A 19,518-nucleotide genomic window follows, 5' to 3' on the forward strand; every position below is an offset into this window, starting at 1 on the left:
TAAAAAAGTTTTGTGAAAAGTAAATGAAAGGAAAATCTTCAAATGGAATTTTTATAGTGAATTATTTCTTTATCCTTTTTGTTAAACTAAATAAATTCACTATTCTTGTTTAAAAAAAAAAGTTTTGAAATTTATATTTTTATAAATTTGAGTCGGAATTATGGTTTTTGAATTAACAATCATTTTTAACTCATTTTTGGGCTCAAAAGCTCAAATTTCAAAAATTCAAAGTTTTTTAAAAATTCAAAAACCAGATTAAAAAAAGTTGAAAATTCAATTAAAAAAAAAAAAAAAAAAAGTTCAAATTTAAAAAATTTAAAAATTTCAAATTTTTTAAATTAATTTAAAAAAAATTCGAAAATTTAAAAAAAAAAATTAAAAAAAAATTTAAAAAATTCAAATTTTTTAAAAAATTAAAATTTAAATTTTTAAAATACCTAAATTTTTTTTTAAAAATATCAATTTGAATTTCAAATTTTAATAAAAATTTGAAAAATCCTAAAATTTTTTACAAATTTTTTAATTAAAATAAAAACTTTATCAAAAAAGCTCAAAAAGCTCGTCAAAAACTTAAATTCTCAAACTATATATCCAATATTTTGACACATTTTTTCAATTGAAGCAAGCTGTGGCTCATAAAGGATTGTACAGCAATATAATGAGTCATTGCAAAGCATTCTGAAGCCAAAATTTTTCATAAGGAGCTTTTTAAAGCTCATCAAAAAGAATTCCATTCAATTCTCAATCTTAACATTTCTTGCAATCAAGTTTCAATTTTTATCATTGATGAACACAAAAATTGATGAATTGATTTTTAATTCTCTGTGTGAAATTACAGAGTAAACTGTAAACTACATTAAAAGTTAGGAAAAAATGAACAAATATATCAATATATTGGATTGTCGGATTGTACTATTATGACGTCCATTACAATGTCAATTTTTCAACTAGCTTGAAATGTATTATGTCGTAGCAAGTTAGAAGCAATTCGAGCACAAAATCGTACATTAGAAAAACTCTATGATATTAGCAGGGGAATATTCAGGAGGTTTAAGGGATCAAACCCGGTTTTCCTCCTTTTTGGTACCGGTTATGGATCAATTTACCATTGTGTGCTATTCGTGTAAGTTTCGTGCATTACTTTCAAGTTTGACGACATATTTCGATTGAAGATGGATAGGAGGCATAGAGCGTCATTGTACCGCCAGCGAAGCAAGTAAGGAAGAAACAGCCCATAGCATTTGAGAAGGATTATGCATCAATAAGTTGTTTATTCAGGAAGAATTCCTGGATTTGACGGGTGAAAAGGACGCTAGAGTCTTTAATATCCCAAACTGGCAAAAGGTTTTGAAGGATAGAGCTTTTTGTAGACATTTCCTACCCGCGCCAATGGACTCTCGTGCGCCCCAGCCAAAACAGCAAGTAAGTTAGGTATTGACACTCCCCATTCCTTCAATAAATTCCCCGATTAATCTCCATGATTCCCCAAAACTTCCCCATTGTGATAAGAAAAATTAATTATAATTGAAAAAGAAAACATCAACGTCACCTGTTTCCACATCCATTGTTTCATCCACATCATGACTGATTCGAAAGAATGCCGGAAGGCCAAATTTCTCATTTCTCTCCTCCTGCTTAATCCGTTCAGCCCCTTCAGTTTTCAATTTCTTCGTTTCCATTGTTCTCCTTACAATCTGACTTCGTCTACGTCTTTGAGCATCTTCAGCATCGCTCTTTTGTTTTTGATATTCGGATAATGCATTTAGATCAAGATTGAATGGATTTTCATGTTTGAATGACTTTATTATGTCATGCTGTACAGAAGATTCATCACTTATCGGTAAATTTTCAGCAATTTTAACTTCCTCAACATGTTCATCCACACTTAAATGCTTTGTTCCTTCACATATAATTGGCTTTAATTGGTCGGTTAAGTTAAAGTTTGGCAAAACTTTTGTTGTTGTATGGGATATCTTCTGAACTTGTGTCGGACGATTAACAAGCTTTGAATGACCTTTCTTCTTATTTATACATTTTATTGGACCCAAACCACCAATTTGTCTCAACTCTGGTGCAATTGTGTTAAATGGTTTACTGAATTTCTTATCGACATACTCGGAATTGTGTCTGACTTGCTCTCGATTCCAATTGAAAAGTTCTGGTGGTTCAGATTTTGTGCTACTTGATGTTGAGTATTTGCATTTTAATGACGGTGGTTGTGGTGATGTGGACGGATTCAGATCAACTGCTTGCTGACTCAATGAGGACGATGATGAAGATTTTATCATTTTTTCTCTTAATTATTCTGAATGTTTACTTTGAAGAAAAAAAATGATTGCTTAGATCAGAGCAGAGTTGCAAAACAGACACTTGACATAGGCAAAAACCGTACAATTTCTTGATTTGCAAGAAAAACCATACACATTATTAATAAATTGTAAGGTTTTTGTCTGTGACAGGTGCCTGTTTTGCAACTCTGGATCAGAGTGTGGCTGTCTCAAAAACGACCGTTAATTTTTTTTCAAAAATAAAATTTGTCGTTAAAATTCAAATTTTTTTTGACCGTTACTTTTAACGTAAATTTTTATTTTAAAATAAGTTGATTTTAGAATGTTCGATTCGACAATCTAATGTCGAAAAATTTCGAATTTGAGACAGCCACACTCTGGCTTAGATTTGCATAAGATGAGAAAAAAATGCAATTTTCATTAATTGAACTGTGTCAGGGTTAGGGAAATATTTGCATTTAATTAATTAAGATCACTGCTGGGGATGAATTGAGAGCATGTGGAAATAATTGATTCTAAAAATAGAAACTGATAATTATTAAGATACAGTTCTGCAGAAGTGAGTCGAAGTGGCTCGGTGGCGGAGTGGTTAAGTACTTCGGTATGTAATTGTTGCAATATCGATCCGGCGATCACGGGTTCGAGACTCGTCAATAGCGGATTTTTTTGTTGTATTTTTTCGAATCTCAAATGCGGCTCTCCATCACAAATTCAATTCGTAATTTCATCCCGCAGCAATCCCTATAAAGATTGCATCCACCTTTCCATTTATTGCCATCCACAAATAAATTTACATGAATTTTTGTTTAAAAAAATAATTCTGTTAAGTACCAGATGGTTCCAGTCTGATTATCACTGTCAGCATTCCTTTCTGCAATTTTACTTAAAAAATTACAAAAGTCCTCGTGTTATTGATCGAGGGACTTAAGCGCATTTTTGTCCCAGCGATCAGTATTTGATTAATAAGTCAGTTCAGTAGGATCCAGGTCACTTCCAGATCCAAAAAAGAAGATCCAGTAGGATCCAGGTCACTTCCAGAACTTCAAAACGAGATCCAGGAGGATCCAGGTCACTTCCAGACCTTCAAAATAAGATCCAGTAGGATCCAGATCACTTCCAGATCCACAAAACTAAGATCCAGTAGGATCCAGGTCACTTCCAAACCCACAAAGCAAGATCCAGTAGGATCCAGGTCACATCCAGATCCACAAAACTAAGATCCAGTAGGATCCAGGTCACTTCCAAACCCACAAAGCAAGATCCAGTAGGATCCAGGTCACATCCAGATCCACAAAACTAAGATCCAGTAGGATCCAGGTCACTTCCAAACCCACAAAGCAAGATCCAGTAGGATCCAGGTCACATCCAGATCCACAAAACTAAGATCCAGTAGGATCCTGGTCACTTCCATATAATTTAACGGATTTTTATTAATCAAACCACATAACGGTTATGATAAATTTAAATTTTGTTCAGTAAACACTGCTAAAAATTCGAAGAACATTGAAAAACACTGTAAAACAATGAAAAAACGTGTTGTTGTTGTATATGAAAATGAAAAATTGTTAATTATAGTATTTATGTGTTGATTTGAAACTTTTAAATGCTCGGCGCCGCAATAACTTTATGGCACTGATCTTTCAAAACCATTCCGAGCTCTCTACGATGTCTAGATAAAAAGTTTTTAACGTCAGCCGACCGAACGAACGACCGAACGAACGACCGAACAAAGTGTCTTATTAAGCTACCTTTTTGAAAAAAATTTCAAAAATGCGCTAAAAAGCTTACAGCCAAAGTTTTTAAATTCATGTAAAAGCATCAGCACCGCAACTTTAAAGACAAGAAAACTTTCTTAAGTCCCTAAAAAAAATATCTGCTGTCATCCCCTTGTTCACAACTTTAAATATTCACCATCCATACTGTAAAACTTTCATTTTTCAACATCAACATTTTTCTCATCTGCATCTTACCTGATTCGTATGCATCCTCCGCTTACCTACTTATTAATTTTGTTTCTCACCTGAAACGTATGCAATGAGGTAATCAAGAGAAATTGCTGCAATGGAAGATTAATTTACAGCAAAGATGTGATGAGATATTGCATGGATTTGTGATAAAATTGTGTACTTTTGAGGATATTGTGTATTCTGGATGTGAACTTTGATTAAATACGTTGGATCTATTTGGTAGAAATTTATGTGACATGATGAAGAATTTTTATAGTTTTAATGGAATTTGAGGATGTTTTGTGGGAAAATGAGGATGAATTGATGTACATTTTGATGGATGATGAACTTGAAAGCTTTGAAATTAAGTATTGTGTCGTCCAGTGTCGTGTCTGAGCAGAGTGGGATCTGGAGTATCTTGCCATATATATGTGAATCTGCCAGTGCTTGAGTAAGGCCACTGTGGCCGAGTGGTCATGCCACATTTCTACATATCTTCCATAAACACTTGGGTTCGACTCCCACCAGAGACTGGCCTCTCTATCATTACAAAGAGTTGTGGCAGCTATCCTTTCATTTATCACGCCACATCTTGGTGATAAGCCTCCATTTAGTGATCGACAGTCAGTGTATCGCGGAATTTAAATAGAGCAGTGTTGTCTGTAACTGTGTGCTTCGGCACAATAGTGTATGCAGCCTTTTTTTTGGAGACTGGACTCCAAAAGTATAAATAGCCGCCTCCGCTTTGGAATCGCATCCCAAAAAAATATGTATTGAGGCGACTCCACTTCTTTTTTGGAAGGTTCCTCCACTGGTGTCCAGAATCCGATGGATGTGCTTCTATATTGGAGTACTGTTAACTCTAGTATGCAGTAAGCGGTTATTGCTTACCACCAATGTGTCCAATGTCACAAAGAACATCAGGCAACATTTATGTGGTGTTGTCAATGTGACATGAATTCCCACAATGCTCACGACTCCAGTATCAACTTTTAATCTCCCAAAACGTTAGACTGCACATCCAAAATCAAGAAACTTAACAATTTTACTGCACAACCTGCAAATTTCCACTTATTTTCCCAATCTACACAAGATCTTGTCACACCATGTCACACATATCCAACAAAATTCCTTAACTTTCCATTTACACTTCATCAATTTCTCATCATTTCCTTTTCACATCCAATTCCATCCATTTCTACACATTCAAGAACATTATTTACGATTAATTTAACATGTCTCATTCTCACTCTCTGTTTATCTATGTCTTTTTTGTTCTGTACATCCATAAATGTTTGCTTTATAAAAAAAGATTATCGTCTTGCTCCTTCGAAACTTTATATTGCAGCATATGGCTTACAAATAATCATATAGCATGGCATGTGTTGGAATTATTTACAACCCACATACTATAAACTTATTCTCTTACTCGTATCTGTTTCAAAATTGTGGATGTACTGAACATAAAAATGAGGAGATAGTTTTCAAAAAAAGGAAATGAAAAACAGACACAGAAGTAGTTTTATGAAATGCTGGAAATGGGAAATATTAGTTTTTTGTTGAAAACTAGTTTAATGAGTGAAGGTGTGTCGGATAGACTCTGGAGTCTGTGGATCTTCAATTTATAATGGGATCAGAACCTGTTTGTTGATGACATTAATATGCTTTCTCGAAATTCCAGTCCAGATAAATTTTCTGGGATCGGGATCGGGATTGAAATTTTCGGGATCGGAAAATTCCGGGATATCCTGATCCCGATAGCGAGAAAGCATAGACATTACTGCTTGTTGCCCATAAAAAGGGACTTTGTTAGCCGCATTTTCAGTCAATTTTATTGCACAGTTGACAGTTGAGTCTCGAACCCAAGACCGCTTGGTCGGTGTTGTGATAATTAGATACCTGAAGTATTATGTCATTCCACAACAGAGCCACTTCGACTTACTAATTTCTCACTTGCCAGATGCATACCAGGTGAAGGTTTTAGGATGGATTCAATGAAATTTGACCCGATGTCAGTGTCGTCATCTCTATTCGATATACCTTCTGGAACATGTAGACAATTGACTCTCAATAGCTCAGTAAATGTAGCAAGCAACCGAGAACGTGTGGGACGTGAGTTCAAATCTCAATTAAGATCAGTAATTTGAATTAATTTTTTTTTCTGCTAGTTTGTCATTTGGAAGTAATTTTAGTTGCTTCTGCATCTTCTTTACTTACTTACATACTGCTCTGATCGTACAGATCAACTGTGATTCATTCAGACTTGGGTGGCCAGAGGACTTTCGCAAAATATCGGGACACTTTTGGAAAAATCGGGAAATATCTAAATTTGGCACTTTTGGGGTTCTTTTGGGCTATTCTTTCGAGCTATGAGCTTCTTGAAAAATCGGGAGATTTTAAGACTTTGTCGTGACACAGCAGAAATGCTAAAAAGTACAGCAGAGTCCCGGCAAAAATACAGCAGATGTTCGTCCTATTCATGACTCTTGAATGCCACCTAAAGGGATTTCAACCTCGATCCAAAATTCTAATCTCGGCATTCCGGTATTCGGGATCAAGGCATTGAAATCCCTAGTCGCCTAAAACTAGCTCTTTCACTGACTATCACTAGGAAATTCCCGACTCCAAGTGTTATACTATCTCTATCTACAGCTTCTTTCCATTTTTCCCACATCATCCAATATAGGCTATTTGTGATGAACTTAAAGGTCAAGAACTGGATTGAACCCATATAAAACCAAAAGATTATGAGTCATGTATGACATACGTTGCTAAAATTGATTAAATAAGCTATTCTATATAATTCTGTGCCATAAATAGATTAAACCTCAGTCTGAATTAATATTTGAGAGACTTAACAACGTGAAATAATGAAATATTTTATAATTCTGTGCATTATTAGTGAAATTTCATCAATTCCGATTTCTGATAGTCGAATAGTATATCCAGATGAGTTTAATAGTATCCAAGTTGATAATCGAATAGATGGCACAGATTCTGATCAAATCAGCTTGTTGGACAATCCAAACATAATAAAATCAGTTAATGCAACTAATACATCAACAACTCAACATCAACAGAAGGACAAAAATCCTGAAAATGGCAAATTCTTCCAAGGTGACATTGTCCTGCTGGATGAACAGCTTGATAGTGTAAATGATACAAGTGGATCTGCAGCTAGAACTGGATTGTCAAATATTTTTAGACGATGGCCAAAAAATGCATATGGAAAGGTTGTTGTTCCTTTTACAATATCTAATGACTTTTGTAAGTTTTTTGGGTGTTTTTTGTGGATTTAAAGAAGTGAAATTTTTGTGGTTTGTCTGTCAGGCATGTCTCATGGTTCAGTTGTGTCCTATTGTCGGTCTATATTAGTTTTATCCGCATTGTGTTCCTTTGCGGCAACATTTTTTGGAAATGCAATGAATCCTATGTCGATTGCGGTTTCAGTTGAGGCTTACCAACAAGGTTGTGATGCAAAAAAGGTTGGACAGTACTGTTCTATGTGTATCATCTGACATATGCTCATCTGACTGTCTTGTCATGATCCGAGCTAAACGATTGCTTGTCCATCTACTCCCCGAGCACGACTATTAGTTCGCTGGTCTTAAGCGCATTTGTTGTTAATGACCCCAAGTAGCACAATGCAATCACAAAGGCTTCGCTACACTGTCGAGTTGCTGTCACGACTCAAAAGTGCCCTGACAGCTATGTGACGGCTGATTTCGGCTCATGTTGCATTATGAGTAAATCCATGAGTGAGAAAATGTCACAAAAAAGTTTAAATTTGCAATATTTCTTTAAATACGTCCTAATTCCTTACTTTTTCCGACTAAAGTTGTACAAAAACTTGGCCTGTAGCTTTCCTTAACTAAACAGTGTAGCATTTATGCTTATTAAAGGAGATATTATCAAAAAACTTCCGTCAATCGGTTAAACTTGTGTAAAATAATTTTACAAAAATTAGAATATTTCGATAATTACTCGATTTTGGTAAGATGAAATCATTTAAACTCATAAACATACCCTAACTTTATTCATTTTTGTCCTCTTAAAGTTCATTAAACACTTAATTAAGTCAAAATTTGCAAAAAACTGCGTCAATCGGTTAAAACTTTGGTTTTTACGTACGTAAAAACGTAAGAAAACTATTTTGAACTTTTTAACTTAATTAAGTTTGTATGCACTTAATTAAATTAAATACAATTGCTTGTCATCCCACCAGCACTACTTAATAGTCTGCTAAAAGTTCAAGTTGTAGATATTAGCAATTATTGATATTTTTGAAAAAATTAAAAAACGACAAGTTGAGAAATATTGTACATCGAAATTTTGAGTTCCGTTTACTCGTGGATTTACCCTTATGCTGATCGGAAACTATATGGAGTAGACTTATTTTAATTTGACTAACTGCATGTCAAGTTCTAAGGACAGCTAATCGCATTTAGATGAAAAAAATTGTCCTTAAAACCAGGCATACAACTAGCCAAACTCAAATACTATTTACATTTACAGCATTTGATGACAAAGCAACCATCCTTTCCGCAATGTACGACATAGAGTCACACACCTGCATCAAATTCAAACAACAAAGTCATGAAACTGATTACATCTATATAATATCAGATGAGGGATGTTATTCATACATTGGTAGGAAATTTGGACCACAAGTCATGAGTCTACAACGTGATAATTGCATTGGTCATGGTCACATAATACATGAATTGATTCATGCCCTTGGATTTCATCATATGCATAATCACATAGACAGGAATAATTTTGTGACTATTTATTCTTACAATATTGATCAGACTAAGATTAATCAATTTATTACTCTGAATCCATCCTTGTTTGAGAATTTTGGAACACCTTATGACTATTATTCAGTTATGCATTATGATACACATACGTTCTCAGCAAATGGAATGCCGACAATTTTACCTAATGATCATAGATATCGTAATGTTCTTGGACAGAGAATTGGATTGAGTCAAGGAGATGTGAAAAGGATTAATTCAATGTATCAGTGTAATCAAGTTAGTTATGGATATTAAATTTAGGTTTTGTGAAGGAATTTAAGGGATAAATAAGGAATGATTTTTTTTTTTTTTAAAAAAATTTTAATTATAAAAAAAAATAATAAAAAATCTTACATTTTAAAAAAATTAATTTTCACCTTTCAAATTCAAAATTTAAGATTTGAAAATGAATTTTTAAATTGTAAAACTCTAATTTTGAATTTTAATATTAAATTTTTCAGTTTAAAAACAATTTTTTAGGTTTTAAAAAAATTTAAATTTTTTTAAATTTTTTAAATTTTTCAAATTTTTCAAATTTTCCAAATTTTTGAATTTTTTAAATTTTTATAAATTTTTCATTTTTTTTTAAATTTTCTAATTTTTTCATTTTAAATTCTTAAATTTTTCAATACAAACTTAAAAACATTTTGATTCTTTTTTCACGTGCGTATCTCAAAACCACTTTTTGTGAAAAATTTTAATTGTTCCTCACCTCTCGACCTCAATATATTTATTTACCTTCCTCATCCTTACATGCTCAACGCAAAATGATTAAAAACAATTTAAATAAAAAAAAAATCTTTTCAGTCCTTAAAATCCTCTCAATTTTAAATTATTTTACAGCCACAAAATGAACAAGTTTCAAAAATTTCTTTAATTGAATGTAAAATAATATGAGAAAGTTTCGGCACCTAACCACAAAGGAAAACATACGTACGTGAACAACAATAGAATTTTAAACCATACGAAAAATGGTTTAAAGTTGAGTATTTAAGCAACAATGAAATAATTTGAAAAGGAATTAGGTGTGATAAGTATGGAATGGGAGTTTGGGTTGAAGCGCATTTTATAGGTGCAGGTCAATCCTCGACCCTGTAATTGAGAAGAGGGGGTTGGCATAGCTTCACACCCCTTTTTGAACTCTATTGAATCAGATCCACTCATGCATCCTACAAACATAACCTCACTTCACCCTAAAACAGTATTGGACAACCATTTGGACACACCGGTGAACCTCGATCAAAACTGCACACTTTTATGGCATTTCCAAAATACACTAGTGTACTGCAGTAAACAGGTTGTCCACCACTGCCCCAAAAAGCCACCATCTCCCAAAACAAAAGCTCCAACTCCAAAATTTCCCCCAAAAGACGCTCAAGCTTGACTGCTTTTTATTCCATTATTTGTATTTTTGAAAAAGACTAAAGTTCACAAACTATCGTCGTCGCTCTGCTAAAGATGTGAATAGAATTTTCTATACATATTTTTTTGGGGATGTTACTTTTTGCCTTTTTGGACACGAGCGGATAAGAAAAACTTAAAACTGGAACAACAAAGGAAAAAGTTTCTTAATTAAGTTATGTTGAGAAAAATCAATTGAAAAAAATTAAATTTTTTTTTGGAATAAAAAGAGAGAAAATTGAAAAAGGAAAGTTGAAGAAATGGGAAATTGAGTGTGACAAGTAAGGAAGTTATTTTGGGTGGATAGGGAATAAGGCGCATTTTGTGGAATTTGTTAAATAGTTGTTGGCATGTTAGGTGAAAGTCATGCAAAGATGTACTCTCGAGTGTTTGAGATTTTTGTCTCGTAAAGCCTTAACAAATTGATGAATTTTGAATAATTGCATGGGGTAAAAAGGGGGTAAAGTTTTAATTCCAAATCCCAAATATGACCAAAACCAAACATCTTATAGACTTGATCTAGAATACAATGTAATGTTGAAATTCCAATATTTACATTATGTAGGAATATTAAGCATCAAATCTCCCCATCTAGGTGCGCCCCGGGGTAAAGTTCCTTATTTGATGTATTTCTATCTACTTAAGTATATTTTAGAATTATAAACTGATGCCTGAGGCAATGATGATCAACAGTCAGCATTATTTTAAAAGAATTAGGAACCAAGCAAGTAAGGAAGTAATTGAATTCATAAGAATAAAGCGCATTTTTTGAAATTTTCTTTAAATTTGTTGAGTAAATTGATTTAAATGCATGTTTTAATGAAATATTCAACAACTATTCATATTAAATGACATTAATCCCATTTATATAACATTCCCACCCATTCCACTCCACTATTAACCACAAGCTGGCCTATCATTAATCTCATGATCCCCTCCCACACTTCACCTTGCTCCACATATCAATACCAAATCGTTCATAAAAATTAATTGCGACAAAGGAAAATTTAATTCAGTAATTAATTAATTTTTTCCTGAACAAAATACCAGTAAACATCATCAACAATATGATTCAGCATAAAAAGCACAGCACGGCTGAATAAGAATTTAATTTATCATCACAATGATGATGATACAAGGCTTTAATCTGACATACATTTGTACATCTCTTGCTCTCTAATTAAATGAAAATGTATTTTATGCTGTGTAATGATGAAACAATACAGCATAAACAGCCTCACAATTCAACACACCTGGATTCACTATTTTTATGCCATTTTCACAGATGATGAAACACAAATGCAGAACCATTTTTCATTTCTACGGATGTGTGCATGTGTGTGAATGTGCATTTGCCAATAATTAAGTTACTTCAAATGCATGCACACAGATCTGTCAGCAAATGCTGCACATTGCAACTGTTCTATGGCATAAATGTGATAAATTCACATTCAGTCTTGATCCTTGAGATGTAGATCCAGAGTTGCAAAAGAGGTGTCTGTGACAGGCAAAAACCATACAAATGTTTAATAATTTGTATGGTTTTGTAGGAAAACTATATAAATTATCAAGAATTTGTACGGTTTTGTCTGTCACAGGCAACTGTTTCGCAACTCTGTGAAGAATGATGATGAAATGCTGGTTTGAAGTATGGAGACATTTAGGACATTAAAATGTCTTTGTGCACTTCAATTTTATTTTAATGAATTTATTTCGAAAATAAATATTATTTTTCAAACAGCCTGAAGCATTGTTGCGAAAACAGAACTCAGAATCAGAATGTGAATGAACATTCTGAAAATAAAAATTTTTCAAGGTAAATTCATGTGGGTTTGGATGTTTTAATTTAAAAATCTTGTGTAGATATGTGAGGAAATTTAAAAAAATTAAATTAAATTTTTTAAGTAAATTTTAAAAAAAATTTAATTTCCGTTTAAAATTGGAAAATTGACATTTAATTTCTAATGGATTAGTAGAATATTAAGGAGAGTATTAAATAAATTCAAGGTCATAGGTTCGATTCTCGCTCGAAACAATTTTTCAAATTTCTTTGTTTTATCTTAACGGTTTTTAAAAATTCAAAATTTGAATCAGTTTTTCGTGGGGCGACCAGAAGATTTTCGCAAAATATTAGGGTCCTTTTGGACTCTTTTGAGGCTTCATATTCATAGAACTAGCTAAATTACGTTAGAAACTTGCAAAAAGTACAGAAATTAATTGAAATTCCGAAAAAAATAATTTTAGTCCTGAACTTGAACCCGGACTTTCAAAAGGAAAAATACCCCCAATGTCTCCTCTAGCTATACACCCTTAATGTGCCGCGAAAATGTGTTCTAACTGAAAATAACGGTTGCTTTTGAAATTACAAATAGTCTGACTTGAAGTATGTCGAATCATCGATAACAAATTTCAACTGAATAATATTATAGGACTTCCCCATTTATTGAGAATTTTTCTATTTTGAGCTCTCTTATCAAGACTTAAAACATTCTAAACTCTCTTCTCAAAATATTTAGTCGCTCATTGAAAGTCAAAATGAGCACAGTTACTTTAAAGTTGTTGATAATTTTCATCTTAATAGTTTGTGATGTAAACGGTAAGGAATTAAAGATATAATTCAACAAAAGGGTCAATCTACATCAATGTGTGCCGGCAAAAACTTTTGGAAATGCCATGAACCGTATGGCGTGTGTAGTGTCGTTCGTGGATTACCACCAAAGTGTTCTGCTAAAAATAAAAGGCTTCCCACCACTAATCTACATATTTGAGCACTTAGCATGTGCAAAGTATAAAAGTGACGTATTCAGTATGAGTGAAGTTCCAAGAAAAGTCAAATTATATTTTGCAAAGGTCAAAATCGACTTGAGTTCGCCTTAATTTTATAATTCTTTTATAAAACATAGCTCAGACTTGTAGACCAGTGGAGGACAACCTTACATTTTTCGTGCACATCTTGGTGGTGACCATCGACTGGAATTGCATACAGTTCATGGCATTTTCAAAAGTTTTTGTTGACATAGTTTGCCGTGACACACAAGTTGCCCAACACTGATGTGACTATACACTCATGGAAAAAAAAAAATTTAAATTTTTTTTTTAAATTTTTTAAATTTTTAAATTTTTTTAAATTGGTTTTTCTTTTCAGCATTTACATGGAACTTGCTGGAGGTACGTTTAAAATGTTTATGTTCCAAAAAAATGATAATTTACTCTATTTCCTTATTATAAACATAAAATGACCTTCTTCATACATATTTGGTAAGTAACTGTATATTTCCTTTAAATTTAAATTTAATTAAATATTATTATAGATTAGAATGGACCTAAAAATTGTGGAAAAAGTTCAATGTTAACTTCAAAAATGTATTATGGTAAAGCAATATTTCCAGGAGAATATCCATGGTGAGTTAATTTATCTTACAAACACCTATCGAAAATTGAATAAAATTTCCCAGACTATAGACATTTTATTTCGAATAATTCGATACTAATTAATTCAGTTAATTTTTATTTAATCTCGAATTTCGAAGTTTCTAATTTTGAATTTTGAATTTTAAATTTCGAATTTCGAAGTTTCAAATTTTAAGTTTCGTATTTCGAACTATTAGTTTTGAATTTCGAAATTTGTATGCAACATGCTTGACTAAATCTTGAATTTTGAATTTTGAATTTCGAATTTCGAATTTCGAATTTCGAATTTCGAATTTCGAATTTCGAATTTCGAATTTCGAATTTCGAATTTCGTATTTCGAATTTCGAATTATTAGTTTCGAATTTTTAAATTGGTTTGTAACATGCTTGACTGAATTTTGAATTTCGAACTTTAAATTTCGTTTTTCGAATTTTGAACTTGGAGATATCGAATTTCGAGTTTCAATTTAAGGGTTTCTCACTTATTACTGTTGGAATGGGATTCAGTTGGGAGTTGAATAGTATTGTATATGGCACTTTACCTTATAATCAGATAACCCCCAATAGCTCAATGGTAGGAGTATCCGACAAGAAATCGTTGGATGTAGGTTCGAATCCTACCGAGATCCTTTATTAGGAATTATAATTTTCCTGTTGAATCTACAATCAAAAGTCGAAATTTCCATTGTCTAAAGATACAAATTCACCCCAACCTTGTGACCTCTCTTGCTATACCCCCAACCCACTCCCCCCTGAACTATAATTAATAACCAGCATCTTAATATTTCATGAAAAATTCAGGCATGTAGCGATTATTCAATCAAAAGATAAACAATACAAGTGTGGTGGAACTCTGGTGTCTAATAACTTGGTCATAACAGCTGCTCATTGCATAATATCAAAATATTATTCACACAGCTTCAATTCAAGCGATATTCTTGTTGTTCTTGGTGTTAATGATCTATCAGATGATGATGAAATTGGAAAAGAAACTGTTCAAGTTGAGGACATATCCATGCATGATCATTGGTTTCCAAATAATCTAATATACGATGCCGATATTGCTATTATTAAGTTAAAAAGGAACATAACGTTCAATGAGTATATCCAGCCAGTTTGTATAGCTGTACCAAATTCAGAAGCAGCATCCAAAACAGAAGGAATTGTTGTTGGTTTTGGAAGAAGTGAAAATACTGATAGCTATGAAAATATAGCACGAGTAATTACATCTCCAATTTATAGCTATGAGATTTGTGTTAAAAGTGAAGATCACAGCCCGCGGATAAATCATCGAATGTTTTGCGGAGGTTATGCCAATGGAACTAGTGTATGTGAAGGTGACAGTGGAGGTGGATTCATTGTACAACATAATGGAATTTCTTATCTACGCGGAATTGTTTCATCTGCAATGCATGACGTATTAAGAGGATGTAATGTCACTTCATATGCAATGTATACTAATGTTTTAGAATTTTACAGCTGGATAACAACTGGAAAGAAATTAAATTTTGAGCCAATTGTTCCACCCAGTACAACAACTGAAAAGTATGTATTAGAGTGTGGCTGTCTCAAAAACGACCGTAAATTTTTTTGAAAAAAAAAAATATTTTTTGTTAAAATTCAAATTTTTTTCGACCGTTAGTTTTGTTTTTCTTCGTAACGTAAATTTTTATTTTAAAATAAGTCGAATTTGAGAAGGCCACACTCTGGTTTGTATTTAAAACCGTCATATGTAAGCCTACTCCCTCGATAACTTTACTTTTTTTTTTCAATTCAGAATTCCAGAAGACCCAACATGTTATGATGAAAAAGGTTTTGTTAGGGATTGCAGAATCAGTGAAATAAGTAATATTCTTTTAAATAATAGTCATTTATAGCTCATAGAGCAGGGCACTTCAAATATTATATATCTTATATCATTCCATTATATTTACATTTTTAACAGAATGCAAACAATACGAAAGGCTTACACATTTCGGTCGTACATGTCAACATAATAACGTGGGACTGGTTGCAGGTTTAAATTAATTAAATAATATATTAGAATTTCCAAAATTAGATGCGCAGACCTGCGCATCTGAATGCGCAAGTCTGCGCATTTTGATGCGCCTCTAGAACAAACCCAAGAATATGTTCTTTAAATTTAGCTCATAGTTGGCAAGACTTTGGAAGTTGGGACTCTAAAATTCCAGAAGGACTCCATTGGAATTCGTGGAATATACAAAGACTGGAAATCTATTGAAGTTTGGACATCGGACTCCATTTTAATCTGGACACCGGACTCCATTTAAGTCTGGACACCGGACTCAATTTAAGTATGGACACCAGACTCTGTTTTAGTCTGGACATCGGACTCCATTTAAGTCTGGACACCGGACTCCATTGAAGTTTAAACTCTGAATTCTAATCAAGTCTGGACACCAGACACAAGACTCCATTAAAGTCTGGACTCCGTACTCCAATGGAGGCACTTCCTCTTTAGAGTCCTGCATCTAAAGCAAGAAGCATCTAAACCTGAAACACCTGCCAACTCTATTAATATATTGACATATGATTTTCAATTTTTACAGGTGGAATAATAGCAAAAAAATTTGAATTTCCTCATCATGCTCTTTTGGGCTACAAAAGTCGTGACAGCAACGGCATTGACTGGTTACGCAGTGGCTCCTTAATATCACCCAACTTTGTTCTAACATGTAAAGTATAAGTTTAACAATTATATTCACATTATTAATTACAATTTTCAAAATATTCAGCTGCCCATGGAGTCAAATTTGACTTTATCAAGTATGTCAAATTGGGTATGAACAGCCGATCACAAGACGATGACCATGTCTTTATATATGGCATTGAAAAAACATTTAGATATACAAATAGTTCAACTAGGACAGTAAAGCACGATATTGGACTTTTAAAGCTTAACGACACCGTACAGTTCAGCGAATATCTTTATCCAATTTGTCTACCAACAACACAGCCTAAAGATCCGCAAGCAATTTTTACTGGTTTTGGAAGAACTGAGGATAATCGTTATTCAGATTCATTACTTAAAGTCGTACTCGACAGATATTCAATACCTAAATGTCAAGATAAATTAATACATAATATTGATGAAGAATCAATGATTTGCTATGGGAAACATTATAAAGCTGCTGGTCCTTGCAAGGTATGTTATCGGAGCTTGAAGGAGACTCAGGCTTTATTGACTAAAATAGACTCAAATCGATTTGGTGTTCAAACCACGAACCGGAAACAACGCACCATATCCACAAAGATACTGTTGCATTGTCGTATTAACAGTAAAACACGACCTGACCACAACGCGAATGTTGCCTTGACAACACCGCGACAGTTGCCCTGATAACACCGCGACAGTTGTCCTGACAACACCGCGACAGTTGCCCTGACAACACCGCAACAGTTGTCCTGATAACACCGTGACAGTTGCCCTGACAACAACGCGACAGTTGCCCTGACAACAACACGACAGTTGCCGTGACAGACACCATGACGGACCAAAAGACAAAAAATATGTCTCGTCGTATTGTGCTTCTTGGGTTAGGGTATCCTTCCCAACAGCCCGATGCGACAAATTTCAATTATTTCCCCTTAAAAATGGGCGTCAGAACAACTGTCTTACCGTCAATGCAACGATGCCCTAGTGCAGTGATGGGCAACCTTTGTGTAAATAAATGGTTGCTCATCACTGCCTAAGTGACTACATTGTGCTAAGTGACTCAATTTCAAGGCATATATACAAATAAATTCTAACACCTTTTCATATAAATTTACAGGGTGACGGTGGTGGAGCTTTGCTACTTGGAAATGACAAATTTTCAGCATGCACCTACAAAATTATTGGAATTAGTAGCTTTGGAGGTTTAAAATGTGAAGCTGTTGGCGTACCAAGTAAATGTTAATTGAGCTTTATTTCAGGAGTCGTTCATTAATTACGTAACGTTTAGTGCTCCAATAGGCAAATAATATGCTTTAATATTACCACTACGGTACCTAAAAGCGGTCTCTTTGTCTGTTAGGGGTGGGATGGGGATAGGGTAGAATTCAAAAAGTTGATTTTTCGCGTTACGTAATTAGTGAATGGCCCCATATTAGATTAACTAAATTATGTCTTTTTTCAGGTGTTTATACAAATGTCTATTACTATCTGAATTGGATAGAAAGCATTGTTTGGAATTAATGAAGATTGAAAAATAAAGAAAAAATTTGTAATTTTTATAACGATCTTTTCAAAAATTCGAATTTTAATGATTTTTTATGAATTTTTGAATTTTAACGGTTTTCAAAATTCAAATTTTGAGAGTGTTCAAATTCAACAATTAACGGTCAGTAATTTTTTGAAAATAAAAATAACTGTCAATCAGGGGAGTAGCTCAAAACTTTAGAAATAAGGTGCGGGAGGGGTTTGACCCACATTTCTGATTACTCCCCAGCTGCTTACCCCAAATTCTTAAATTGAAATTCAACACTTTTTTTTATTAAAACTTACTTACATTTCCATCTAAAAACAAACAGCAAAAGTTCAACAATCCCCACCAACAAAGAGTCTTAAAGTCACGAGCATTCTGTAAATTTCTCAAATAATTTATTTTCAACAATACTCACAACAACAATAACGATTGCAAATCTCGAGGAAGGAAAGGAATTTATTTCTTTTTTTCATCTCTTCTTCCTGCGTTTATTTGTTGCCTGCCGCTGGTGCTTTTTGAAAATACTCGCGAGGGATGGTGGAAAATTCTGTTTTGGAATAAAATTGAAAGTGATTTTTAAGGTGTAGAGTTTGAGGAGGTAAAGCGCTTTTATTTTGATGGATTTGAGAAATTTGAATTTTAACGGTTTTTAAAAATGTTGATAATTTTCAAAAATTCAAATTTTCATGGTTATAAAAATTCAAAATAAAATTTTAACTTTTTTTCAAAAATTCAAATTTTGGTATTTTTCAATTATTCAAATTTTAACGGTTTTCAAAAATTCAAATTTTACAAATTTTCAAAAATTCAAATTTTAACGTTTTTCAAAAATTCAAATTTTGGTATTTTTCAAATATTCAAATTTTAACGGTTTTCAAAAATTCAAATTTTAATGTTTTTCAAAAATTCAAATTTTAACTTTTTTCAAAAATTCAAATTTTAACTTTTTAAAAAATTCAAAATTAAACGGTTTTCAAAAATTCAAATTTTAACGGTTGTCAAAAATTCAAATTTTGGTGTTTTCCAAATATTCAAATTTTACTGTTTTTAAAAATTCAAATCCAAATTTTAACGGTTTTCAAAAATTTAAATTTCAGCTTTAGGAATGAAACCCAAACTGTCGATCTCATAACGACCCAAACTCCAACACATCAACCCCAAAAAAGCTTCTTTCATTCCCCAAATAAACCCAAACACACGAAAAAAGTTTCACATTCAAATTTGTGTATGTCTGCTTATGTATATTAAAGCACCTTTTCTCTTTTGAATTTCTCCGTTTTCCTTTATCTCCTCCCCAAAAAAAATTAACTTCCATGCTCACGAATTTCCAAAAAAATTATACATCAAAGGATCTTAATCGCATGGGATTTTTCCACTCACAGCTTTTTACGAACGACCAAGATTTGCGGGTAAATGATTATGAAGATTATGAAAAATTTTTGGAGTCAATTCAAATTATTTTGTG

The 19,518-nt window shown here is 32.9% G+C and overlaps 2 protein-coding genes across 3 annotated transcripts; both read left to right on the forward strand.

Moving 5' to 3' along the window:
• Positions 1 to 6,810: 6,810 nt before the first annotated feature.
• Positions 6,811 to 9,403, forward strand: LOC139098676 (hatching enzyme 1.2-like). Its single transcript, XM_070650931.1, has 2 exons — positions 6,811 to 7,501; positions 8,750 to 9,403. The coding sequence occupies exons 1-2, from the start codon at positions 7,105 to 7,107 to the stop codon at positions 9,286 to 9,288; spliced, it is 936 nt and encodes a 311-aa protein (XP_070507032.1). The 5' UTR covers positions 6,811 to 7,104; the 3' UTR covers positions 9,289 to 9,403.
• Positions 9,404 to 12,964: 3,561 nt separating this feature from the next.
• LOC139098690 (transmembrane protease serine 9-like) lies at positions 12,965 to 18,084 on the forward strand. 2 transcript variants are annotated; one of them, XM_070650954.1, is made up of 10 exons: positions 12,965 to 13,030; positions 13,580 to 13,602; positions 13,751 to 13,836; positions 14,647 to 15,390; positions 15,623 to 15,690; positions 15,791 to 15,862; positions 16,416 to 16,541; positions 16,602 to 17,011; positions 17,640 to 17,760; positions 17,985 to 18,084. In XM_070650954.1, exons 1-10 carry the CDS (start codon positions 12,970 to 12,972, stop codon positions 18,041 to 18,043), a joined length of 1,770 nt encoding a protein of 589 aa, XP_070507055.1. In that variant the 5' UTR covers positions 12,965 to 12,969; the 3' UTR covers positions 18,044 to 18,084. The 2 variants fall into 2 exon arrangements, with proteins under 2 accessions (XP_070507055.1, XP_070507056.1); XM_070650955.1 differs by having other exon boundaries at positions 17,640 to 17,754.
• The last annotated feature ends 1,434 nt before the right edge of the window (positions 18,085 to 19,518 follow it).

The sequence above is a fragment of the Chironomus tepperi genome, unplaced genomic scaffold (assembly GCF_022539635.2).
Source record: "Chironomus tepperi strain 1889 unplaced genomic scaffold, CSIRO-AGI_Ctep_v1 contig_450, whole genome shotgun sequence".
Classification (NCBI taxonomy): domain Eukaryota; kingdom Metazoa; phylum Arthropoda; class Insecta; order Diptera; family Chironomidae; genus Chironomus; species Chironomus tepperi.